General features: G+C 37.5%; 2 protein-coding genes across 2 annotated transcripts in view; both read right to left on the reverse strand.

Moving 5' to 3' along the window:
- Window positions 1-21,005, reverse strand: part of LOC134844682 (RNA polymerase-associated protein CTR9 homolog) — an 86,602-nt gene that overhangs the window by 14,148 nt on the left and 51,449 nt on the right. Inside the window, exons 2-8 of the mRNA XM_063861492.1 lie at window positions 8,883-8,997; window positions 3,601-3,699; window positions 3,041-3,184; window positions 1,334-1,429; window positions 655-772; window positions 411-500; window positions 24-280 (exon numbers count right to left, since the gene is read on the reverse strand). Coding sequence (XP_063717562.1) covers window positions 24-280; window positions 411-500; window positions 655-772; window positions 1,334-1,429; window positions 3,041-3,184; window positions 3,601-3,699; window positions 8,883-8,936 — 858 coding nt within the window. The 5' untranslated portion in view covers window positions 8,937-8,997. The remainder of the gene's footprint in view (window positions 1-23; window positions 281-410; window positions 501-654; window positions 773-1,333; window positions 1,430-3,040; window positions 3,185-3,600; window positions 3,700-8,882; window positions 8,998-21,005) is intronic.
- Window positions 9,074-19,112, reverse strand: LOC134844881 (rab GDP dissociation inhibitor beta-like). Its single transcript, XM_063861701.1, has 9 exons — window positions 18,929-19,112; window positions 17,391-17,436; window positions 15,754-15,871; window positions 15,599-15,708; window positions 14,859-15,074; window positions 13,864-14,033; window positions 11,686-11,858; window positions 11,196-11,363; window positions 9,074-11,121 (listed from the first exon to the last, which is right to left on the reverse strand). Exons 1-9 carry the CDS (start codon window positions 19,110-19,112, stop codon window positions 10,021-10,023), a joined length of 2,286 nt encoding a protein of 761 aa, XP_063717771.1. The 3' UTR covers window positions 9,074-10,020.

Raw genomic sequence — 21,005 nt, forward strand, 5'->3', positions numbered from 1 at the left:
CTTCTTATGATTTTTGTACTTGCTTTTTTGAAGAAGAAATGGTCGGCCAGGTGATTAAGCACCATGGGGTTAGAAGAGTCTATTTGGTATGCTTTCGAGAGGAGCTGTACACCCGTTCTCGTGGATTCCAGTGACTTCTCATTCAGTTCCATGATGGCCATACCAACCAGAGCTCCCACACAGGTGGGCTTCACTTCCAGTGCTCGCTCGAAAGACTCCTTCGCTTTCTCCGGTTTGGACAATTTGAGATAGCACAGACCAATGCCAAGACGAACTTCAGCTATGAATAATCGCAAGGGTAAAAAAGAAACAAACTATTGAATACGATTTGTAGCGGCGGGGGATTTCCGACGAAGCTTAAATTATTCCAAATCTGCCTTGATATAAAAAAACAATACGCAATGTTTTACCTGGACATTTAGGATGAGATTTCAGCACTTTCTTGTAGCATGCCAAAGCGCCTTTGTAGTCTTTCTTGTTGAACATGATGCATGCCTTTCCTATTAAAAAATCAACCCTTAACCTCGAAAAGCATAATAAACACATATAAATCGCATTAGAGATAACTGCAAAACGTTTCAACCTTCCATCTTTAATACAGAATATTAGTTGAATACATTGAAGCCATAATAAAGAACTTTAATAAAAGTTTACCAAGAGATGCTGGGACATTTTGCGGGTCAGCTCCTAAGACGAAATTGAATTGTGCGTCTGCCTGATCTGTTTTGTCGCCCTCTATCAGACAAAAATTAGCCCTGCCCAGCAAATGGTTCTAAATAAGAACAAGGATAGCTGGTTGCTGTGCAAGTAGCATAGAATGTACCAACCATACTCATAACAAAAAAAAAAAGTTTTTTTTTTTAAGTTTTCTTCAAATTAGTATCATTTCTTAGATGAAATCAGGTACTAAAAATAATCTACGGAATGGGTCGAGGGATAAATCATGTTAAAACCCTTTCAGTTTTAATTCGAACGACATTTGAGAAGTATCGAAAAAATGTCCGAGTGTAAAGAAAAAAATATTTGAAACTTTGGTGTTTTAGTCTAATTTTGAGCAAGTAACGCGATCGAGGAACGCCCGTTGTATGGAAATTTACTTCCTTGGACTTTCAGGCTTAAAAACTTAATTTTATTTTTAAAAAAAACTACTTTTTGATGTTTAATTTACCACTTAATTGGCAAAAAATGCTCTCCAAAAAATTTTAAAATATTGTGCAAAAAATTAGAACTTTCAAAAAATTAGAAAAATTAGAACTACGTTCATTACTCATAATTGCTGAGCCGAGCCATAATGAAGGGAACTGATTTATCGGAGCTATTTGAGAGCACTTACAAGATCATACATGATGATTTTGTCAGCAACTGTGTATAGGTATGTCGCCTGCTTGTACAGTCTTTTCTTTTCCTCTTTGTCTTTTTCTTTTCTCGCCTGAAAAAAAAATAGATTAACTTCAAATTAACTAGAATTTTTTGATACACGAATTTTGGACCTCCAACAACAGACAGCATAGCAAAAATGGGCGATTCGGTGCTCGTCTCAAAACTCTCACATGCTAAATCAAGGGTTGACATAGACCAGATAAACTGATCTCGCTGTCTACCCTTTCCAAAGGTTTTCTAAACGCATTGATTTCTAATGTCATTTATTTTCTTGAATAAATCAATTCTTTTTCCTCTTTATAGAGGTCCATTTTATAGAGGAAGCATTCGTTTCTATGTTCCATTGGAAGATTTCAGATGGTGATTGCTGAAAATATCCTTATCTTAGAAAACAGTTGACAATTTATTGTTTCCAGCAGGGGCGGATCTAGGAGTTTCTCAAAGGCGGGCAAAGGGGGGGGGGGGGGGGGGGTTGGATTTGCAATTTGATTTTCCGAGCTCTCCCAAATCACTACAAAGACCCAATTTTGACCAAATTTTCTACGCCGCAGGCGAATTTCTAAATAATAATAAAAAACATTTTTAGCCACTGTTTGACAAAAACCGCGTTTTCGGCGCGTTCTTTCTCCGCAACATTATTATTTACTGACGCCAAAGGCGCATTTTGAAAAACTTTAGGTTCATTCAGCAAAAAATGGAGGTCTCGAAAGAGTACCAAATGGAGTACTCCTTCCCACAACCCCCACCTTCGCCGCCGTCTCTAAATCCGCTTATGGTTTCCAGCCACTTATTGAGATAGAATGTTCGAGCGCCAATTACAAAAAAAAATCATTTTAGTATTTTAAACGATGCTCAAAAGTCGTGAGGCAGAAACTCTGTTGGAGAAACTTGACAATGCATGTCACGACTGAAATACTAACTATTTTTCGCATTTGAAACATCAATATAGACCAAGTGGCACTTAAAACGCGTTTAATTATCAAGCCATTGAAAAAAAACAAACGTTGACGCAGCTTACAAATAGATTCTAATTCAACGCAGAATGGTACGATACGTCAAGACTCACTCCTCCCACATATATGTTCATTACTCGAGTTTTCCTGTTATTTTCCTTCATGCATCCTGTGTACAGAAAATGAAATGAGCTGCTTGTATAGTCAACATGTAGGCTGTTAGAGTCTTCGTTTAAAATTACGGAATAAGTTGCTAGAATATCGACTTTTTACTGGATGCAATAACTCAGCTGTGGATGCTCAAATAGGGAGTCTTTTAATTATGTACCAAATTTATCGTCAACGACCTTTTAAAAAACATAGCTAAGAATTGGGAGGATTTTGCACCAAATTCACAACTAAACATTTATATCCCATTTGAGTATGCATGAATCACTTTCGTCATTTTGATCCAACAGCGTCCGGTTCACATACCATCATCTTTTCCATCTCCAAAACCGACAGAGCTTTAGAGCTTCTAATGTATCTGCTGAGACTTCAGCGACCAATTTACTACCAATATTTTATTAATCCAGCACTAAGCCACAGTAAATGTTTCTTTGCACAAGTCATGTGCACTATTGAAATTGATATGGTGTAATAAATTTGGCGTAACATTGAAAACCGTCCACGTGTAAAGTACTTGACTGTTTCGAAGGTTATCTTACCTTTTGGACGTAGTAAGCGGCCAAGGTGTCGTAGGTGACCATCTGGTCCTTGTCCGATCCAGGGTACTCGGTGAAGGCCTCATTTCTCGCAGTCTCCAGAATCTTCACGAAGTCCTCGCTCTTACCCTGTCTATAGTATTGGATCTACAAGCAAAAACTAATGAACAAGAAAACATAACAGCTTAAAAAACAGACAAAAACAACATGGTTAATTTAAACTAACCAAGTGGTTACCCGTTAAACGTTTCGGCACTTGTACACTTACATGAAGAGTATAAATGGTTTTAAGTAAAGTTCAAGCCCATGATAATTACCAAGAATAAGCTATCTACAATGAAAAAAATGTAAAAACTTTTGCGATTACAGCTGAAACTCATACTTTGCATTGCTTTCCCAGCAAAGGGTATTCAATCAATTCTCTCATAAATAAGAGCAGAATCTTCTCTTTTAAAATGATTTGATTTTAATCAGCTCGCTATTTTTTTTTTCAGCTCCAATTTCATAAGCCATAATCAAACACTGGAGCTGAATATTTTCCAGCATGATTTCTCTTTACTCACAGCTAGTGTGTTCCATATATGCGCAGCTGCCAATTCTTGCTTCAGAATACTGATCACCTCCTCGCTCTCGGGTAACTGGTCGAAGCTCAGTTCGATCACCTGGGAGGAACACAGTCAATACTCTTTCCTCTACATTGACATCAACACTTTATTAAAATAAACACATTACAAAAATGGCTGTAATATTTCTTTAGTAGTATTTTCTCCTTAGACTCTCAAAACGTTATTTGCACAGCTCCCAGTAGTACAAACTAAAGAATCAAATATGCGATGGTATTAAAAATATTACAGAGGCGAAGCTGCGCTTCGCGAACACTAGTGAGAAAACGACAAAAAACCAGATTTAAAAAAAACTCAATTTGAGAAAACTGGATCAAAAGATAAATTTTTTAATTCCGCTGGGAAATCTGAACATTAGAATCCACTTTCGAAACTAGAAGTCAATCACATTTTACACTTTTGCTGTTCGATAGTGGAGTTTGCCTTCCTTTTAACAATGGAAAAGAACTGAACTTGAAAAACAAAACCTAGACTCTAACGCGAAAACTTAAAACTGAGCGTTAACTATTTTAAAAACAAAAATAAAAAAACGAAAATCACCAAGACCTTCATAAGAGCCTTCACTACGTTCATTACTCTGAGATGATTTTCGCGGTGATAATCATTCTTGAGATGAATTTTCGAAAACGGGGACAAATTTTTGAAAACGGAACACAAAGATCAATCATTGTTGAGAAAGTTAACCTGAAAACAATGTTTTGCAATGGTTTAAAGTAAAAATAATCTCTCTAAAATTCAATTAGATGACATTCCTGCCGTATAAAAATGACCAGGATAAAAGAGAAAGGAAACAATCGCATGAAATAATCGTACAAAACTCACTCATATTGATAAAACTGATAGCTCTCAATACTGAACAGCAAGAACTCTAAATTATAGCAGCAAAACTTGAAATTTCGTGCAAGGATATACTACAAGGAGTAAAAAAAGATTAGCCGGTTACTATGCAAGTCAGAAGACTACAATCATAAAAAACACTTGTTCTTTTCAAATTTTTACCGTTTCTTGTGCATGGTGCCATGAGACGAAAGCTAAGAAAGTTAGTAAATTAACCATTATCACTTAATCGACGACCGTTGTCTTCGAAATCAAACATATCCAATAGACAATTGCAAAAGAGTCAATGAACCCAAGTAAAAAGAAAAATTATACTGATTTGTTTTTTTTTTAAATCTCAACTTTTAAATTTCCGTGAAAACAATAGATGACCCCTAAGCTCTTTGAACTTTTAGACCATTTTGTGATTGACACTTTTTTGATAAAATCGACCTAATTTGAGAAAACTGAATCAATAGCTAAACTTTTATTTCACTGGGAAATCTGATAATAAATTGCTTTCGAAATTAGAAGTCAATCACGCTTTCGTGACTTTTATATTTTCGCTGCTCGATTGTGGAATTTGCCTTTATTCTAACAAAGGAAATGAACTAAGCTTATAAAAAATCAAAATTCAAGCCGTGAAAAGTAAATTTGAGCCTGCACAAATTTTAAGACATTTCATGAAAAAATTAGACAAAAAATACCGCCTATATAAGAGTCTGAACTACTTTAATCGATTCTTAATAACAAAGCAAACAAAACAATAGAAAATTAACAGAGAATCGAAGCATAGCTTTGTGCCACTTGCGATTAGTACCATAGCACGGCAGCTAGCCGAAAGAACATGGGACAAAGCCACATGAGTTTTTTTTTAAATGGAACAATTTTTTTTATATTTGCCTCGAATGCTGTTTAATTTGAGAAAAGGATGCCGAGAACCGCCAATGTCAAGTAGTTATTGCAACAAAGTTTACCCAGAGGCGAACACAACACAAAGCAGCTCTGAAAAATGCAATGATGAAAATTAGAAACAAGCCTCAAAGTAGTAACATACGACCTAGTTATTAAGAGTCTCAAACACTAACCACTCAGCCGCGAAAGCTTAATAGGCGCCAAACACTAGACACAAATAAAGCAGAGAACAGATGCTATGCAATTTCCAATTCTTCAGTGAAATTTCCAAATTAGTGAACAATTTTCATGAACACCTTTAATTTGTGAATTAGCGAAAACAAAAAAGTTTAGTATTGAAATTGTACTCTTTCAAACGAATCATAATTAATCATTATCTAAGCATTAAAATCTACATGCTCTACATATACGAGCTCTACATATACCATTTGGCCACACATTCAATCAGAAAAGATATGATAACTTCTAGCCCTAGCCCCATGACTCAAGTTATTTTGTTAAACTAATTGCTAGTCTGAAAGAAGTCTATATTCCGATTTGCTAACGCTTGTAAATCGCGATAAAAAACTGATTTGATTGGCATGCAATAGCTTAATCAAGTTTCGAAAACTTGTTTTCCTGAAGTAAAACTAAATGTTTCACGTTTTTTTTAAAAGTTTTTTCTATCATTACACCTACTTGCTCAGTTCAATAGAAATTGCAAAACCTTTTTTTTGACACTGAAAAACCAAAAGTTTGACTCACAACTTAACGGGCTTTAGATAGATATACTATCCCACTCATTTTGATAATTGTTTGTACCTAAATTTGTATCGGAAAAAGTCACAAAAACAAACCCAAAAACCAAGTTCCTCCAAATTTTTTTGGTTGAAACAACAGCCCCTTCTCTAAAAATTCCAAAGACTCAATTGATAATATGTATCACGGCAAAGAAATCAAGCCTGAAAAACTAAAATGGACAGCCAAATACTTTCGAAAAACTTAAATGATAATGTTTTCAATAACTTATGCACCAGCTAAGGGTTCTCGTAACATACTAGGATTTTCTTTCTAAACCCTTGCGAGAACACGACCAAAAAGCAGCTCTATCAAGTGAAATAAGAAAGAAAGTAGAAATAATCATCGAATTAAGAAAAACTCGGCTACGTGTAGGATTCGAATCTGCGACCTTCTGCAATCAAGAGATTTTGAGTCTCACGCAAAATCCACTCAGCCACGCAAGCTTAACAACTGAAAAACACTAGTCACGAATAAAGCAGCTACAAAAGCTAATAACTTGCAAATGCCATTCAACAAAATGGGCACCAAAGACAAATAGACTCAATTTTGCATGTAATGATTTGGAATATAACAAACTAAAGGCTGCCACATTAAATTTGCAAGTAACGAGTCGCAAAGCATAAAGTCACAATATGTATGAATTATGTATTTCAAAAAATTGCGAGATATACTGAGTTAGAAAATTTCTGAAATCGAGTTTTCATTATGTTCAAGTTGTTTGAAACGAATAGTTTTTTTCGGTTCATTTGATGAATTAAAAATGCATCAAATGAGTTAATTTATTACTATTCGAATGTCAAAGCACTTGCTATCAAAAACCTGTAAAGGTGCTTCACCATTATTGGGGTGCAGCACCAATATTTGCGACTTAGGTTGGAAAAAATGAGGTTCGTACTAATACACTCGCTTCCCAAGTGTAAAGAGAAGGCCAATGTGGTTACAAGGCGGTTAAAAAATAGAGAGGCATACGATAATCCTAAATTAACTTTTTTCCTCTGAACCTAATCGCCCAAGCTTGCACTCGGCCTTCACTTTTGCCCCTATTACCGCAGTTTCAATAACTTAAAAATATTACCAATTACTCCAACTTATTTCGACTACTTCACGAATTCAGTGGGAAAGAAGTATCACGCAAGGTAGGTTTTCTCACACAACAATAGGTACTATTGAAACACCAAGGGATCGAAAGCTATATCATACTGCATCTTTCAGTTGTGGTTCAGATTCCAAAAAAAATTCAAACGTTTTCTCAGAGCCTAAAAATTGGTCAGATTAATTCCATTATAGGAACTGGTATACGACAGGATAGAGAATTCTGATTCAATTACTTTTTTATAGGTCTGGTATGTGTTTAGCTGAACTTTGAAATCCTCTCCCGTTATCGAGAAAACCGGTAGTAAAGCATTCGAAAAAAAAATTAATTTTTCAGTTCCCTAGCAAAACTTTTTGTGGTCCGATCATTCAAATTTACTAATGATTTAAATACATTTTTTGTTCCGACCAATTCAGTAGGATTGGAAGCAACGACGGAGTAAGGAGTGCTTTTTCCATCCAGAATCAGAAAAACCTTTTCGGATTCCGAACACTCAAAAAATGTTGTTTGAAAGTGTTGAGAAAAAAACCTGAACTTTCTGTCAGGGCTCTTTTTCCTTTTTCTTAACTGCCAACTTTTCTCATTAAAATTACTAATCACATTGTCCAATTGTCATGAAAATTGACATGCATACTAATTAGGCCATGCCAATCATATTTGGTCTTCATAATCAACCTTGTAAAACCACTGATTAGACCATAAAATTGATGCTCGTGTGACGTGGGGAGCCTCTGTCAGTCTCTGATTTAGCTTAGTGCGGATGAACTGAAGCTATTACACTAACTTTTTATATTGTACAATACATACGCGTTTTTAAATCAATTTTTTAATAAACTTTTTCGAAATAGAACATTGATCAGAACATTCTGAGCAAAATCCTCAACAATCTACTGCCCTTGTTGTTCCTACCACTAGAGAAGAGAGGAAATGAATATGGACTAGGATACAATTTTTAAACTATTTTCAAGCTATTTAGGCTGCCTCGATTAAAGCTTGTAGGGCGTCAAGTGTGGTATCATATTAAAGCACTTTTGGTCGTGATTTGCATACTCAATTTTAAACGGTAAATTTTAACTATGGTTTCTCCTATTTCTTGCGTTTTTCAACTAATTTAACTCAATTTTCAAGAAAAAAAATCAGCAAGAAATTAAAACACAAAATTGCAAAAAAAATTTTTTTTTTAATTTCTTTATTTTTGAACTCATTTTCTTTAAATATTTTGATAGGAACATTCTGTACATCCTGCACAGCAAGCAACAGATGACCCTTCTCTATTTCATATAACAAATCAGCCGATTTAATACCGCTTGCCTATCGCAACATTTCTTAAATTGATATTTCGTGAAAATGGTCAAGGAGTTTGTCCTAGAAATGAAGAGAGACTAAGGTCTACAAGCTTTCTCTTGATTTAAATCTTAGTCTCTTTTTTCGATTTTGAGAAAGTTGTTGGAATATCTTTCTGGGCCTAAATATTATACATACTTCCTCTGAGCTTTTTCAAATTCCTAGAATTTCGTAAAAATCTCCACCCTAAACCATAGTTGCTTCTTACAACAAAGAATGTGACCAAAAACAAAATCATTATTCCGTTCGACAGTTTAAACAACTTTTGACTCACCTCGTCAGTATCCTTGAGAGGAATTTCAATGCTATTTCGTTCCACTTCCATCATATTGGTAGCACAACATTAAACTCTTCCTCTCAAATTAAGAACAGTAGAACATTCAGTTCTAAAACACTAAAATGATTAAACGACTGTGGTTTCTGAAAAAGATGTGACATATTTCTGCAATTTCACTCTTAAAAAAGAAGACAAGAATATATCATTTTGCATTCCATAAAATTTGTCCCATTTACTCCTACCTTCAATTCATCAAACATAATTCGCTCTCTACAAAACATAACATTTAAGGGTTATATTTTGAAGCCATTTAAAATAGAGCTTCGAATTGCAGTAAAACCGTTCGTTGGTATGGCCAAATTATAACTTCAAAGCTCTATGTAAAACTGTTGGAAAGTAACATCAGTCAATAGCACAATAGGGTGTTTAGAATCAATAACAGTTTAAATCAGGGTTACAAAAAAGGGTCAGATTAACAAGTCTCAAAAACTTAATCTAATAATTCTCGTTAAAGAGATTTGCCAAACACTCTTGAACAAAAAGTCTTCTCAGTTCAAGAGATCAAAAACTGCATGCGACAAATTAGTTAAACTGACCGACAAAAAAGCTCAATAAATAATTTTTTTGTAGATAGCTCAAATTACAACTACATAACACTTCAAAAAAGTTACGATTCAACGACACAAAAATAGCCCTGTATTGTTGACAATTATGTTCGCCCATTACACTGTGTCCATGCATAACTAAATTTTCAACGGAAGGGTAAATTTAAACGGCATTTAAATGATTAAATATTATTCAAATTATATCAGGGGCTGTATTAACCAGTATACATTTCAGACTTATGAAATAATCAATGAAGAGCCGCTATCATATCATAGATGTAATTTATGCTACTTCACTAGAACAGCCAATCAGATTTCAGATGCTACCTTCTCAAAACTCTTCTCAACTTTTTTCTGATTGAGTGCGCTGCGACCTGCCGATTTTAATTCAACGACATCGTTATACAATTAAAAAACACGCTTAAAATCTGACAATAGTATATGGTGTAAATAACATCAGCAAGTTTTCAAAATACATGTCCAACTGTATTTCTAATCTCTATGCCCGCCTATGTTAATTTCGGTAAATTTCATTCATCCGACGGAGCTTTGTATGGCAGATTATCGAAGTCGATTTTCTCCCCTGTCATCGCTTCGTAGATTCTCACTATGTCGAGACTGGTCGTCTCGAAATGAGTAGTCGGATCGTAGCTTGTGCTCACGAATATTTGGTCATCCTGTCCGTTTCCAATTGGCTCGTAGAAGTTATCTAATGAGTAGAAAGTATCGATCGCTGGTCCGAGGATATCCACTCCTGGTCGCACTTCGTCTTTCCAGTTCCCGTTGGGTCCCGACTCACACATTGTTGCTACAATCGCCAGGTAGTATCCCTTTGGAGCTACCTCGTTGGTCCAGCCAACGGAACACACGTAGATATCGGAGTTTCGGTTACACTGGTTGTTTGGAATGATTATCTGACATGATTCAGGCGGGTTTCTTGAGTTGCTCACGCAAGCTGGTGTATGGTCCATAATAACTATGGCCCTAACAACCTGATAAACCTGTCTTACCTTGTCGGGTACGTAAGATGGATCACAAGCACATTGGCTGGCTCGAGCAATCTTTCCATCAACAACTACTCCGGCAAACTTTCCGTCCTTCATAAGAATCTTTTCCAGTGCTGCTCTAAGCATGTAAGTCCCTCCGTACCTGGCTGACAATCTGGCAAATCCCTGTGGCAGCTCTCCAAGGCCATACATTGGATATAGATAGGGACTCTTTCCATACTGCATCAGTGAGTCCAGGTACAGCTTCATTTTCTTTACAGTAAGGCCATATGGCTCATCCAAGTAACTATTATCGGTGTGCAGAGCAATCGAATGGCCTACAAAGTCAACTGTGCTGTCTGCGAGGGAATATTTTGCCATCAATTCCTTCATAGTAACTTGACCAGGGTGGCCCTGGAATGTAGCAGGGTCTTCGGAGTCAAACTTGTCTACAAAGATGAGAAAGTTCTTAAACCTACGTTTCTCCAGTAACCCCAGAAGATCGGATGTCAATGCTTCCTTTTCATTTGCCGGCACCTTCGAGACTCTGAAACTTGCTTTTTCGCTTTTACAAACGTAACTGCCTTCAATTTGCTTGAACTCAACGTAACGGTGTACGTCTGTGTAAATCAGCACTTTGATCAACTGAAACGCACAATCAAAATTCAACAAGCAGTCAAATGAAGCAAACTTATTTGAAGTCTAAACACAAAAATAACCTTTCCCGTGGCCATCAAAATTTTGGGAATCAAATCAATGCACCAGTCTTTCTCTCGGCCGTAGTTGTAAGCTAGAGATCCGTCGCCTCTGTGTTTGACATAAAGGTCTTTCAAGGTGACCGACGTGGTATCACCGCCATAGAAATCGTTTTTATCAAGGTGCAGTACCTAAACATAGGCGATCATGGATGAAAAGCAGTTAATAAAACCTATTCACAAAAGGTTCTATTTTTGTCAATCAGTTCGATTATCAATCCGCTCGATTCTTAGCTACCAAAGGCTCGCGGTAGCCGGGTCATTAAATAACATTAAATCTGATCCAGGAACGTGCCTAGGTTCCAAAATGATACATCAGTCTTATAATCCTTAAAAAAGCAATCGCATAAGTCTCAAATCTTTTCAACTGGTTAAAGACTACTTTGTTAAAGCAATTAGGTTTTGTGTCATGAGCTCATCTAGGTCCTTACAATTGTTGTAAAAAAAATCAGACCTTCCTCTTTGATCTTGACAGAAGTCCAGATACAACGCATTCCTTCAATCCGGTACCCAGGCAAATGCAGTCGAATTTCACCTCCTCGCCTGTTCCAGGATCGGTATCTAGAGGTGGCAATGAATCGTGGAGTTCGGGTGAATATTCCTCGTAGACAGCCATTACAGATCTATAAAAATATATAATTCAAATAGCAGACATCTCTAAAACTATTTTCTATGGTTTTCTACGCTTTCGCGTGCCTGATAACGGTATTGTGTCGGATCAAGCTGTGCATAGCATTCAATTAAAACTATTGAGATCTGAGTTACAGGGCTTCCACAAAAATAATGGTAGGGGCCATTATGGCCATAAATAATGGAGGGAAAGGGCAAAAAGTATGGCCATTATGTATGGAATTGCCTTCGATTATGGCCATTAAGTAAAACAAATAGTGAGCAGTGGAATCCCTCATACGCAAAGGACGAATGCGCGAAAATAAAAATCACACTTGGATTGCTTCGAAAAAGCATGACTCCACATCACCTTGAGGCTACTCTTTTCTCAAAAGTCAATAAAGAGCTTTGGGATGCTAAACTCGTTTCAAAAATGGCCATTATTTATTTTTCCTGAGCGATTATGGAAATAATGGAGATAAAGAAGGACGATTATAGCATAATGTAGGGCGGAAACCCCATTATATGGCCATATATTTTGCAGAACCCCTGGAGTTAAGCCAGGCAACAGTCCCATATCTTGAGCAAGGAAGGTATTAAGGAGAGTTATAGATAAAAATGTTGGGCTTTGGGAATATTCTACCTAAACCTGCAAGCAAGGTGTAATATCAACAACCTAATAAGCCGACACAAGAACACGCTTGAAAAATTTTTAAAGAGAAAAGATAGAATATTAAAAAACTTGTGTGATAGGTCAATCAGAATCTTAGATGAAGTGAGCTTGCCGCAGTGGGTGCAGGAAGTCTTAAGTTTCAGATCAAAACATTGGGTACGGGATAAGATTAACGAAATTGATTTCCTTGCTGATATAAAGAAGTAAAATGAACACCATCTGATTGAACCTTGACTATCTACCATCTTATGTTGCCTTTCATTTGCTTCGCAATTGTTTCCCTATGCCTAAGTTGGTGTACTTGTTTAGGACTGCTACCTCATTCCCCGACATAGTGCAATATAAAACCTCCGACATCAGACAATCGGTTAAGAAAATCATGCAATTACTGTGTGATTTGTCTAGTTCCGCCTATTTAGCGTTTGTTTTTGTCACACGACTGACCTCGAAGGATTCTCCCTCCATCTTTCTACACAAAGCTTCAGACCTTTGGAAATCTTTTACGATTCGTGTGTTAACACTACAACACACCAGCAAAAGTCCTGGTACAACCTAGTTTTGCAACAGAAGAATTTTTTAAATTTGCTAACTAAAGCTCTGACACCGATGCAGCAAGACTAAAAGTTTGCTCAGCCCCTAGAGCCGTTGACTGGCTTGCAGCCCTTGCCTCAGACACCCTGGGTTTTCTTCTTATTGATGAGGCATTCCCCATTGCCGTCGGACTATGTTTAGGCGCCCAGCTCTCACAATATGCACAGCGTTAAATTCGGTAATCATCCTTTGGTTTGCCCTAAAAATAGAAACTTATTAAATATTGTCTTTTTAGATAGAAAAGTCGGGTTGTGACCCCTTATGGTTCATATCAGTGGTGCTAGTTATCTCGAAAATCTGACAAAATCACTGAAATACAGCGACGAGAAAGCTTTCCAAAAATTTTGAGAATGCGTTAAAATTGTAAATTCGCACATTTTTGTGCATCTGCAGGTTTTGAAAATCTAAACTATCTGTACAAAATGATCGGAGATCATAAAAAGAAGAAGTTTTTGCTAATAATTTGCCAAATAAGATCTGCGCTTTTTCACTCAAGTTGGCATTGCTGAAGTGGTAGGCCTACCGGTGAGTCTGCTTTCTTTTGTTCCTCAATTCTACTGGTCAAATGTCGAACAGTTTGTCCGACATAGGTGGAAGTGCATCCACTACGTGACAGTTTGTAAATCACTCTTGACTTGAGTTCATTAGAAAATACTGACTCCAGTGATGTCAAACATGATTCTAGTTCTCATGTGGTGAAAACCACTTGAACGTTAGTTAATTTTCGTAACCTGTTTGCAAAATGTTGGCTCTGGTTACCTCTATATTTCACCATCAGCATTGGGGGCTTCACGTCCTTTTGTGATTGAGATGACAAACACCTCTCACTATCCAGGGACTTGCCCTTACCCTCGATGATTTTGCACAAGGCGTCTGAAGCCACCTTTGGGGACCAATTTTCAGGGTACTGATTTGTCAGCCATTGCGCCCTATTAGTTTCCAGAGCCTTATCATATTGCTTCCAGCTAGATGTACTCCTAAAAACCCTGTGTACAGTCCCTTGGATAACACTACAATTATACTGAGTTGAGGCGCAGCTTCTATAGTTCAGTATAGTATGGTTGTATCTATTGGCTTTTGATACACGCCTACCCTGCGATACATTTATGTTCAGATCCTGGAACGACAAATTTCCCTCCGAATTATTTTCAATAAATCACATACATGTTGGTTCTGAAACATCATGTTAAAAAGTTAACCAATCACAGTTGACCTCTAAGTTACTGTTATGATTAAAATACTTTTAACCTCTAAAATTAATTGAACAGTTTTAAATTAGTTTGTCTACAATTTTCTGAATCATAATTTCGATTTAGACATGTACGATTTAAATTAAAAACCAAATGTATTTTGACACTTAACTTCAGTGTTAACTCCCTGCTCCTAAACTCATCGCGCGTGTTCAAGCCCGGTTTCTCTTTCCTGATATGTATTGCCGCTAGTGTCAACAATTTTTTTTTGGTTGTTTGACCTAGCTATAATTTCCCTTGCCAACTAAGATCTGCGCTATTTCCCTCAAAATGGCCTTGCTGAATGGGTAGGCCAACCGGTGAGTCTGCTTTCTTTGGTTCCTCAATTTTAGTGGTCAAATGTCGAACAGTTTGTCCGACATAGGTGGAAGTGCATCCATTACATGACAGTTTGTAAACCACTCTTGACTTGAGGTCATTAGAAAAGGCTGACTCCAGTGATGGTAAACATGATTCTAGTTTTCTTGTGGTGAAAACCACTTGAAAGTTAGTTTTTTTTGTAACCTGTTAGCAAAAAATTGGCTCTGGTTGCCTCTATATTGCACCATCAGCATTGGGGGCTTCACATCCTTTTGTGATTGAGATGACAAACACCTCTCACTATCCAGGGACTTGCCCTTACCCTCGATGATTTTGCCCAAGGCATCTGAAGCCACCTTTGCGGACCAATTTTCAGGGTACTGATTTGTCAGCCATTGCGCCCTATTAGTTTCCAGAGCCCTATCAAATTGCTTCCAGCTAGATGTACTCCTAAAAACCCTGTGTACAGTCCCTTGGATAACACTACAATTATACTGAGTTGAGGCGCAGCTTCTATAGTTCAGTATAGTATGGTTGTATCTATTGGCTTTTGATACACGCCTACCCTGCGATACATTTATGTTCAGATCCAGGAACGACAAATTCCCCTCCGAAATATTTTCTCTAGAGTGAACTGCAGATTTGGATGAAGAAAATTGACGGCATCGAGAAGACAACCCAGCTCCCCTCTGACTCTTCTAACAATGTCATCCACATACCTGAGGAACAATTTCACCTGGGGAGTATCCTTCTCCTTGTTCTTAGCTCAGCAGCAGCTTTCACAGTACCAGACTATCTCGGTTATTGATGCGTATACATCATCGGGTATTTTTTCGCATTTTAGATGATACCAGTTTCGGCAACTCTCGCATTCAACCCCTTTTGTTCCATATGTGACTTTCCTGCTGCAACATGGGCACAAGCCGTTTTTGTCCTTAATTTACTGTATCTCTGTTCCCACCGGTATTTTTTGTCTAAGAGCAAACTCGTTCTCTTTCAGCCATGGGTTTGTCAGAATTACAGCGAGGGACGCACCCATTGCTAAACGATCAACCTGTACATACCATGAATCATTACACTTGAAATATACTTTGCTGACCGCCATATTCGAAAGCCTTTTCATGGTTGCTCTTTGAATTTCAGGAGGAGACTGCTGGTTGTACAGCTTCTGTAAAGCAATTTCAATTGCCTCCTTCAGGGGAACGTTGGTGTTCAAACTTTTCACATCAAGAGATACTATAGTTTCATCCGGATCTAGAGCAATATTTTCAATTGTTTCTCTGGCCTCTTTAGTATTGGTTTCAATATTGGCTCCATCGATGTAGTCAGAAACTTTGCAAGCATTTTGATAAGATTCTCTTTGTTATGCGAGCTGCCTGGAAGTGATAGTACTGGTCTTAGGGGTGTCTCAGCCTTGTGTACCTTAGCTAAACGTAAAAACGGCCGGGCTGCCCACCCGCTGACCTCATCTTAGAATGTAACTGATCACTTATCTCGTCTCTTTTGTTCATGGCGAGTAATTCTGTGTTAAGTTGCTTTTCAAGTTTGAGTATAACCTCATCAGTGGTTGCATCTTTTTTCACAAACTGAGCAGAATGCAACAAAGATTCCAGCTTTGGTTCATACATTTGTTTCCTCATTATGAAAAAACCAACCCCCTAATCAAAAGGCACAGCCAGCAACCCATTATCTTTGAGGTATTTCCTCGATTTTTTCAACGGCTTTGTCTCCCGGGGTTTGCCTTACGTTTTATGCATATGCCTTTGCCGCGGCTTCTATTTCACATAAAGTTTCACCAGATGTTTTTGATTTTCCAAATGTGAGAGGAAAATGTCGATATCCGCCAAAAAGTGTGTTTCGTTAGTTTTGTCTCTAATGGGATGCTTCGCGCCCATTTAAAGCACTTCATATACCCATCCAAGCAGTTCAATGTTATCAAGTACCTTAACTGATGGCGCGTTTCTCCCCCGACCCAAGAGGTTTATCTTGTCTCTCGGACAGTTTTTCTAACTTGTTTCTATGGTTTTCTGATGTTGTCTTTAGGGTTGCCTCAACTTGACGCCTCACGAAGCGGAAAATTGATGCCCACCAGTGATCTTGCTTTCATTAGCATCTCCTCATACCTTTTCCTATCCTCATTTTTCCTAGAGGTTTCAGTCCTTAGTAGTTGTAATTGAAAATTATGCACCGCATGGTCCGAAAAAACCCCGTTCTCGGGGACCCTAAACTTCAAAAAGTCCGGTAGTAGATCGTTTTTCAGACAGTTTTTTTTTAGGAAACTTCAGTCTATGTACAGATACTTGAATTTTTTTAAAGAGTTTTAAATATTCCAACACATTTTTCCAAGTTAGTTTTCTTTTTAAAATTTGTCTGAGCCAAACAGCAGGCAAAAGTACTGTGGTCATTCTTTTTCAGGCCACGAGTAATGAAACTCACAAGGCAAGCAAACAAATCACACTCTTCTTACCCCTTTTTTTGACCAGCAGACACTTCCTCTGCCTTCAGCTTCCGCTCACGTCTTGCTTTCGCCTTCCTTCTTGTCTGTGATGGTCTCTGTCGTTTGCCCCTGATATTGCCAATCAGCTCTGACAGATTTTTTTTGTGTGCCACTACCAATCGCAGAGATTTCAGTTCCAACTCAGCACTCTGGTGCTGCTTCAAGTATTCTTTGAGCTGCTCCGGGTCGCTTTGCTTGCTCTTGGATACTAGCCGTTTTTTAGCTGGATTACTGAGCACTCCTGTGCCGAGGAGCTGACTAAACAAGTCGGGCGTTCCTTTCTTTCTGCAATAGACGATCGCCAATATCTGCTGCTTCTTCGACTTCAAATAGTTTGTCAGTTCCTCGACACCGGCTGGGCAATAGTTATTTGTTCTGTGGCTGCTTATGGTATTGTTCACCACGTAGTGCCAAAAAACCACTTTTTTCTCCTTCAGTGGACTGTCTTCTAGTAACCGTCGGAGGTTCTTTCCTCGGTTCAGCAAGTTCACATACAATTTGGTTCTAAAACATCGTGTTAAAAAATTGGCCAATCACAGTTGACCTCTAAATTACTATTAAAATTAAATACTTTTAAACAGTTTTAGATCAGTTTGTCTGGAACTTTCTGAATCATAATTTTGATTTAGACATATACATTTTGAATATAAAATCAAAAAAAAATAATTAAACAATTTTAAATTATTTTGTCTGGAAGTTTCTGAGTCATAATTTTGATTTAGACATGTACGTTTTAAATAAAAATTCAAAAAAAAATTTTGGGACTAAATTCTGGATCATAAAAAATGTCATACACATCATTATTTCAAAATAGAAAAATTATAACTAATCACAACTTCACAATTATTACTAAAATTATGTAACAAGTATTGTGTAACAATTTTACTTATTTAGTCACAAATTTCTGAGGGTTCTCATCATTTTTTTTTACAATTTCATTTTTTCGCTATTTTGATGCTAACATAAAATCTATTTCAATTGTTTCATTTTAGCCAAAACTTTTTGATTCTGGAACTTAAGCCTTGATGAAGAAATTTTTGCAAAAAAGTAAATTTCAATCATTTTCGCAACTAAGTGCATCGTCAGAATTTTTGCAATGAACTAATCTAAATGACGACAAAACATCAGTTTACAAATGTTATTTACAATAAATCACATACATGTTGGTTCTGAAACTTCATGTTAAAAAGTTAGCCAATCACAGTTGACCTCTAAGTTACTGTTATGATTAAAATACTTTTAACCTCTAAAATTAATTGAACAGTTTTAAATTAGTTTGTCTAGAATTTTCTGAATCATAATTTCGATTTAGACATGTACGATTTAAATTAAAAACCAAAGGTATTTTGGGACTTAAAATCAGTGTTAACTCCCTGCTCCTAAACTCATCGCGCGTGTTCAAGCCCGGTTTCTCTTTCCTGATATGTATTGCCTCTAGTGTCAACAATTTTTTTTGGTTGTTTGACCTAGCTATAATTTCCCTTCCCAACTAAGATCTGCGCTATTTCCCTCAAAATGGCCTTGCTGAATGGGTAGGCCAACCGGTGAGTCTGCTTTCTTTGGTTCCTCAATTTTAGTGGTCAAATGTCGAACAGTTTGTCCGACATAGGTGGAAGTGCATCCCTTACATGACAGTTTGTAAACCACTCTTGACTTGAGGTCATTAGAAAAGGCTGACTCCAGTGATGGTAAACATGATTCTAGTTTTCTTGTGTTGAAAACCACTTGAACGTTAGTTTTTTTTGTAACCTGTTAGCAAAAAATTGGCTCTGGTTGCCTCTATATTGCACCATCAGCATTGGGCGCTTCACATCCTTTTGTGATTGAGATGACAAACACCTCTCACTATCCAGGGACTTGCCCTTACCCTCGATGATTTTGCCCAAGGCGTCTGAAGCCACCTTTGCGGACCAATTTTCAGGGTACTGATTTGTCAGCCATTGCGCCCTATTAGTTTCCATAGCCTTATCAAATTGCTCCCAGCTAGGTGTACTCCTAAGAACCCTGTGTACAGTGCCTTGGATAACACTACGCTTATACTGAGTTCGGGCGCAGCTTCTATATGTCAGTATAATCCCTGTATCTGTTGGTTTTTGATACCGACTGCAAGTTACACGCCTACCCTGCGATACATTTTTGTTCAAATCCAGGAACGGCAAATTCCCCTCCGAATTAATTTTCTCTAGAGTGAACTGCAGATTTGGATGAAGAGAATTGGCGGCATCGAGAAGACAACCCGGCTCCCCTTTGACTGTTCTAACAATGTCATCCACATATCTGAATAACAATTTCACCTGGGGAGTATCCTTCTCCTTGTTCTTAGCGCGGCAGCAGCTTTCACAGTACCAGACTATCACGGTTATTGATGCGTATATGTCATCGGATATTTTTCCGCATTTTAGATGATACCAGTTTCAGCAGTTCTCGCTTTCAACCCCCTTTAATCTATATTTGACTTTCCTGCTGCAACATGGGCCCAAGCCATTTTTGTCCTTAATTTGCGGCATCTCCGTTCCACTCGGTATTTCTTGTCTTGAGCAAACTCGTACTCTTTCAGCCATAAGTTTGCCAGAATTACAGCAAGGGACGCGCCCATTGCTAAACCATCAACTTGTACATACCATGAATCATTACATTTGAAATATACTTTGCTGACCGCCATAATCAAAAGCCTTTTCATGGTTGCTCTTTGAATTTCAGGAGACTCTTGGCTGTACAGCCTCTGTAAAGCAATTTCAATTGCCTCCTTCAGGGGAACGTTGGTGTACAATTTTTTCACATCATGAGATATTATGGTTTCATCCGGATCTAGAGCAATGTTTTCAATTGTTTCTCTGGCCTCTTTAGTATTGGTTTCTATTTTGGCTCCATCTATGTAATCAAAAACTTTGCAAGCATTTTGATAAGATTCTCTTTGTTATGCGAGCTGCCTGGAAGTGATAGTACTGGTCTTAGGGGTGTCTCAGTTTTGTGTACCTAGGCTAAACCGTAAAAACGGGAGGGTTGCCCCCCTGTTGACCTCATCTTAGAATATAACTGATCACTTTTCTCGTCTCTTTTGTTCATGGCTAGTAATTCTTTGTTAAGTTCCTTCTCATTATAATCTCATCAGTGGTCGCATCTTTTTTTTACAAACTGAGCAGATTGCAACAAAGATTCCAGCTTTGATTCATACGTTTAATTCCTCATTATGCAAAAACCAACCCCCTTATCAAAAGGCACAGCCAGCAATTCAATATCTTTGAGGTATTTCCTCGTTTTTTTCAACCGTTTTGTCTCGTGGGGTTTGCCTTACGTTTTTTGCAAACGCCTTTGCCGCGGCTTCTATTTCACATAACGTTTCACCAAATGGTTTTTGATTTTTTAATTAGGAAATGTCGGGCCCATTGATAGCACTTCAGATACCCATTCAGGCAGTTCAATGTTATCATTGTTATCTCATTTCTCCCCCAAGAGGTTTATTTTGTCTCTCGCACAGTTTTTCTAATTTTTTTCAATGGTTTTCTGATGTTGTCTTTAAGCTTGCCTCAACTTGATGCCTCACGAAGCGTTAAATGGATGCCCACCACTGTTCGTCAATTTCTTTTTGCACCAGTGATCTTGCTTTCGTTAGCATCTCCTCATACCTTTTCCTATCCTCATTTTTCCTAGAGGTTTCAGTCCTTAGTAGTTGTAATTGAAAATTATGCACCGCATGGTCCGAAAAAACCCCGTTCTCGGGGACCCTAAACTTCAAAAAGTCCGGTAGTAGATCGTTTTTCAGACAGTTTTTTTTTAGGAAACTTCAGTCTATGTACAGATACTTGAATTTTTTTAAAGAGTTTTAAATATTCCAACACATTTTTCCAAGTTAG

The sequence above is a fragment of the Symsagittifera roscoffensis genome, chromosome 4 (assembly GCF_963678635.1).
Source record: "Symsagittifera roscoffensis chromosome 4, txSymRosc1.1, whole genome shotgun sequence".
In the NCBI taxonomy this organism is placed as follows: domain Eukaryota; kingdom Metazoa; phylum Xenacoelomorpha; order Acoela; family Convolutidae; genus Symsagittifera; species Symsagittifera roscoffensis.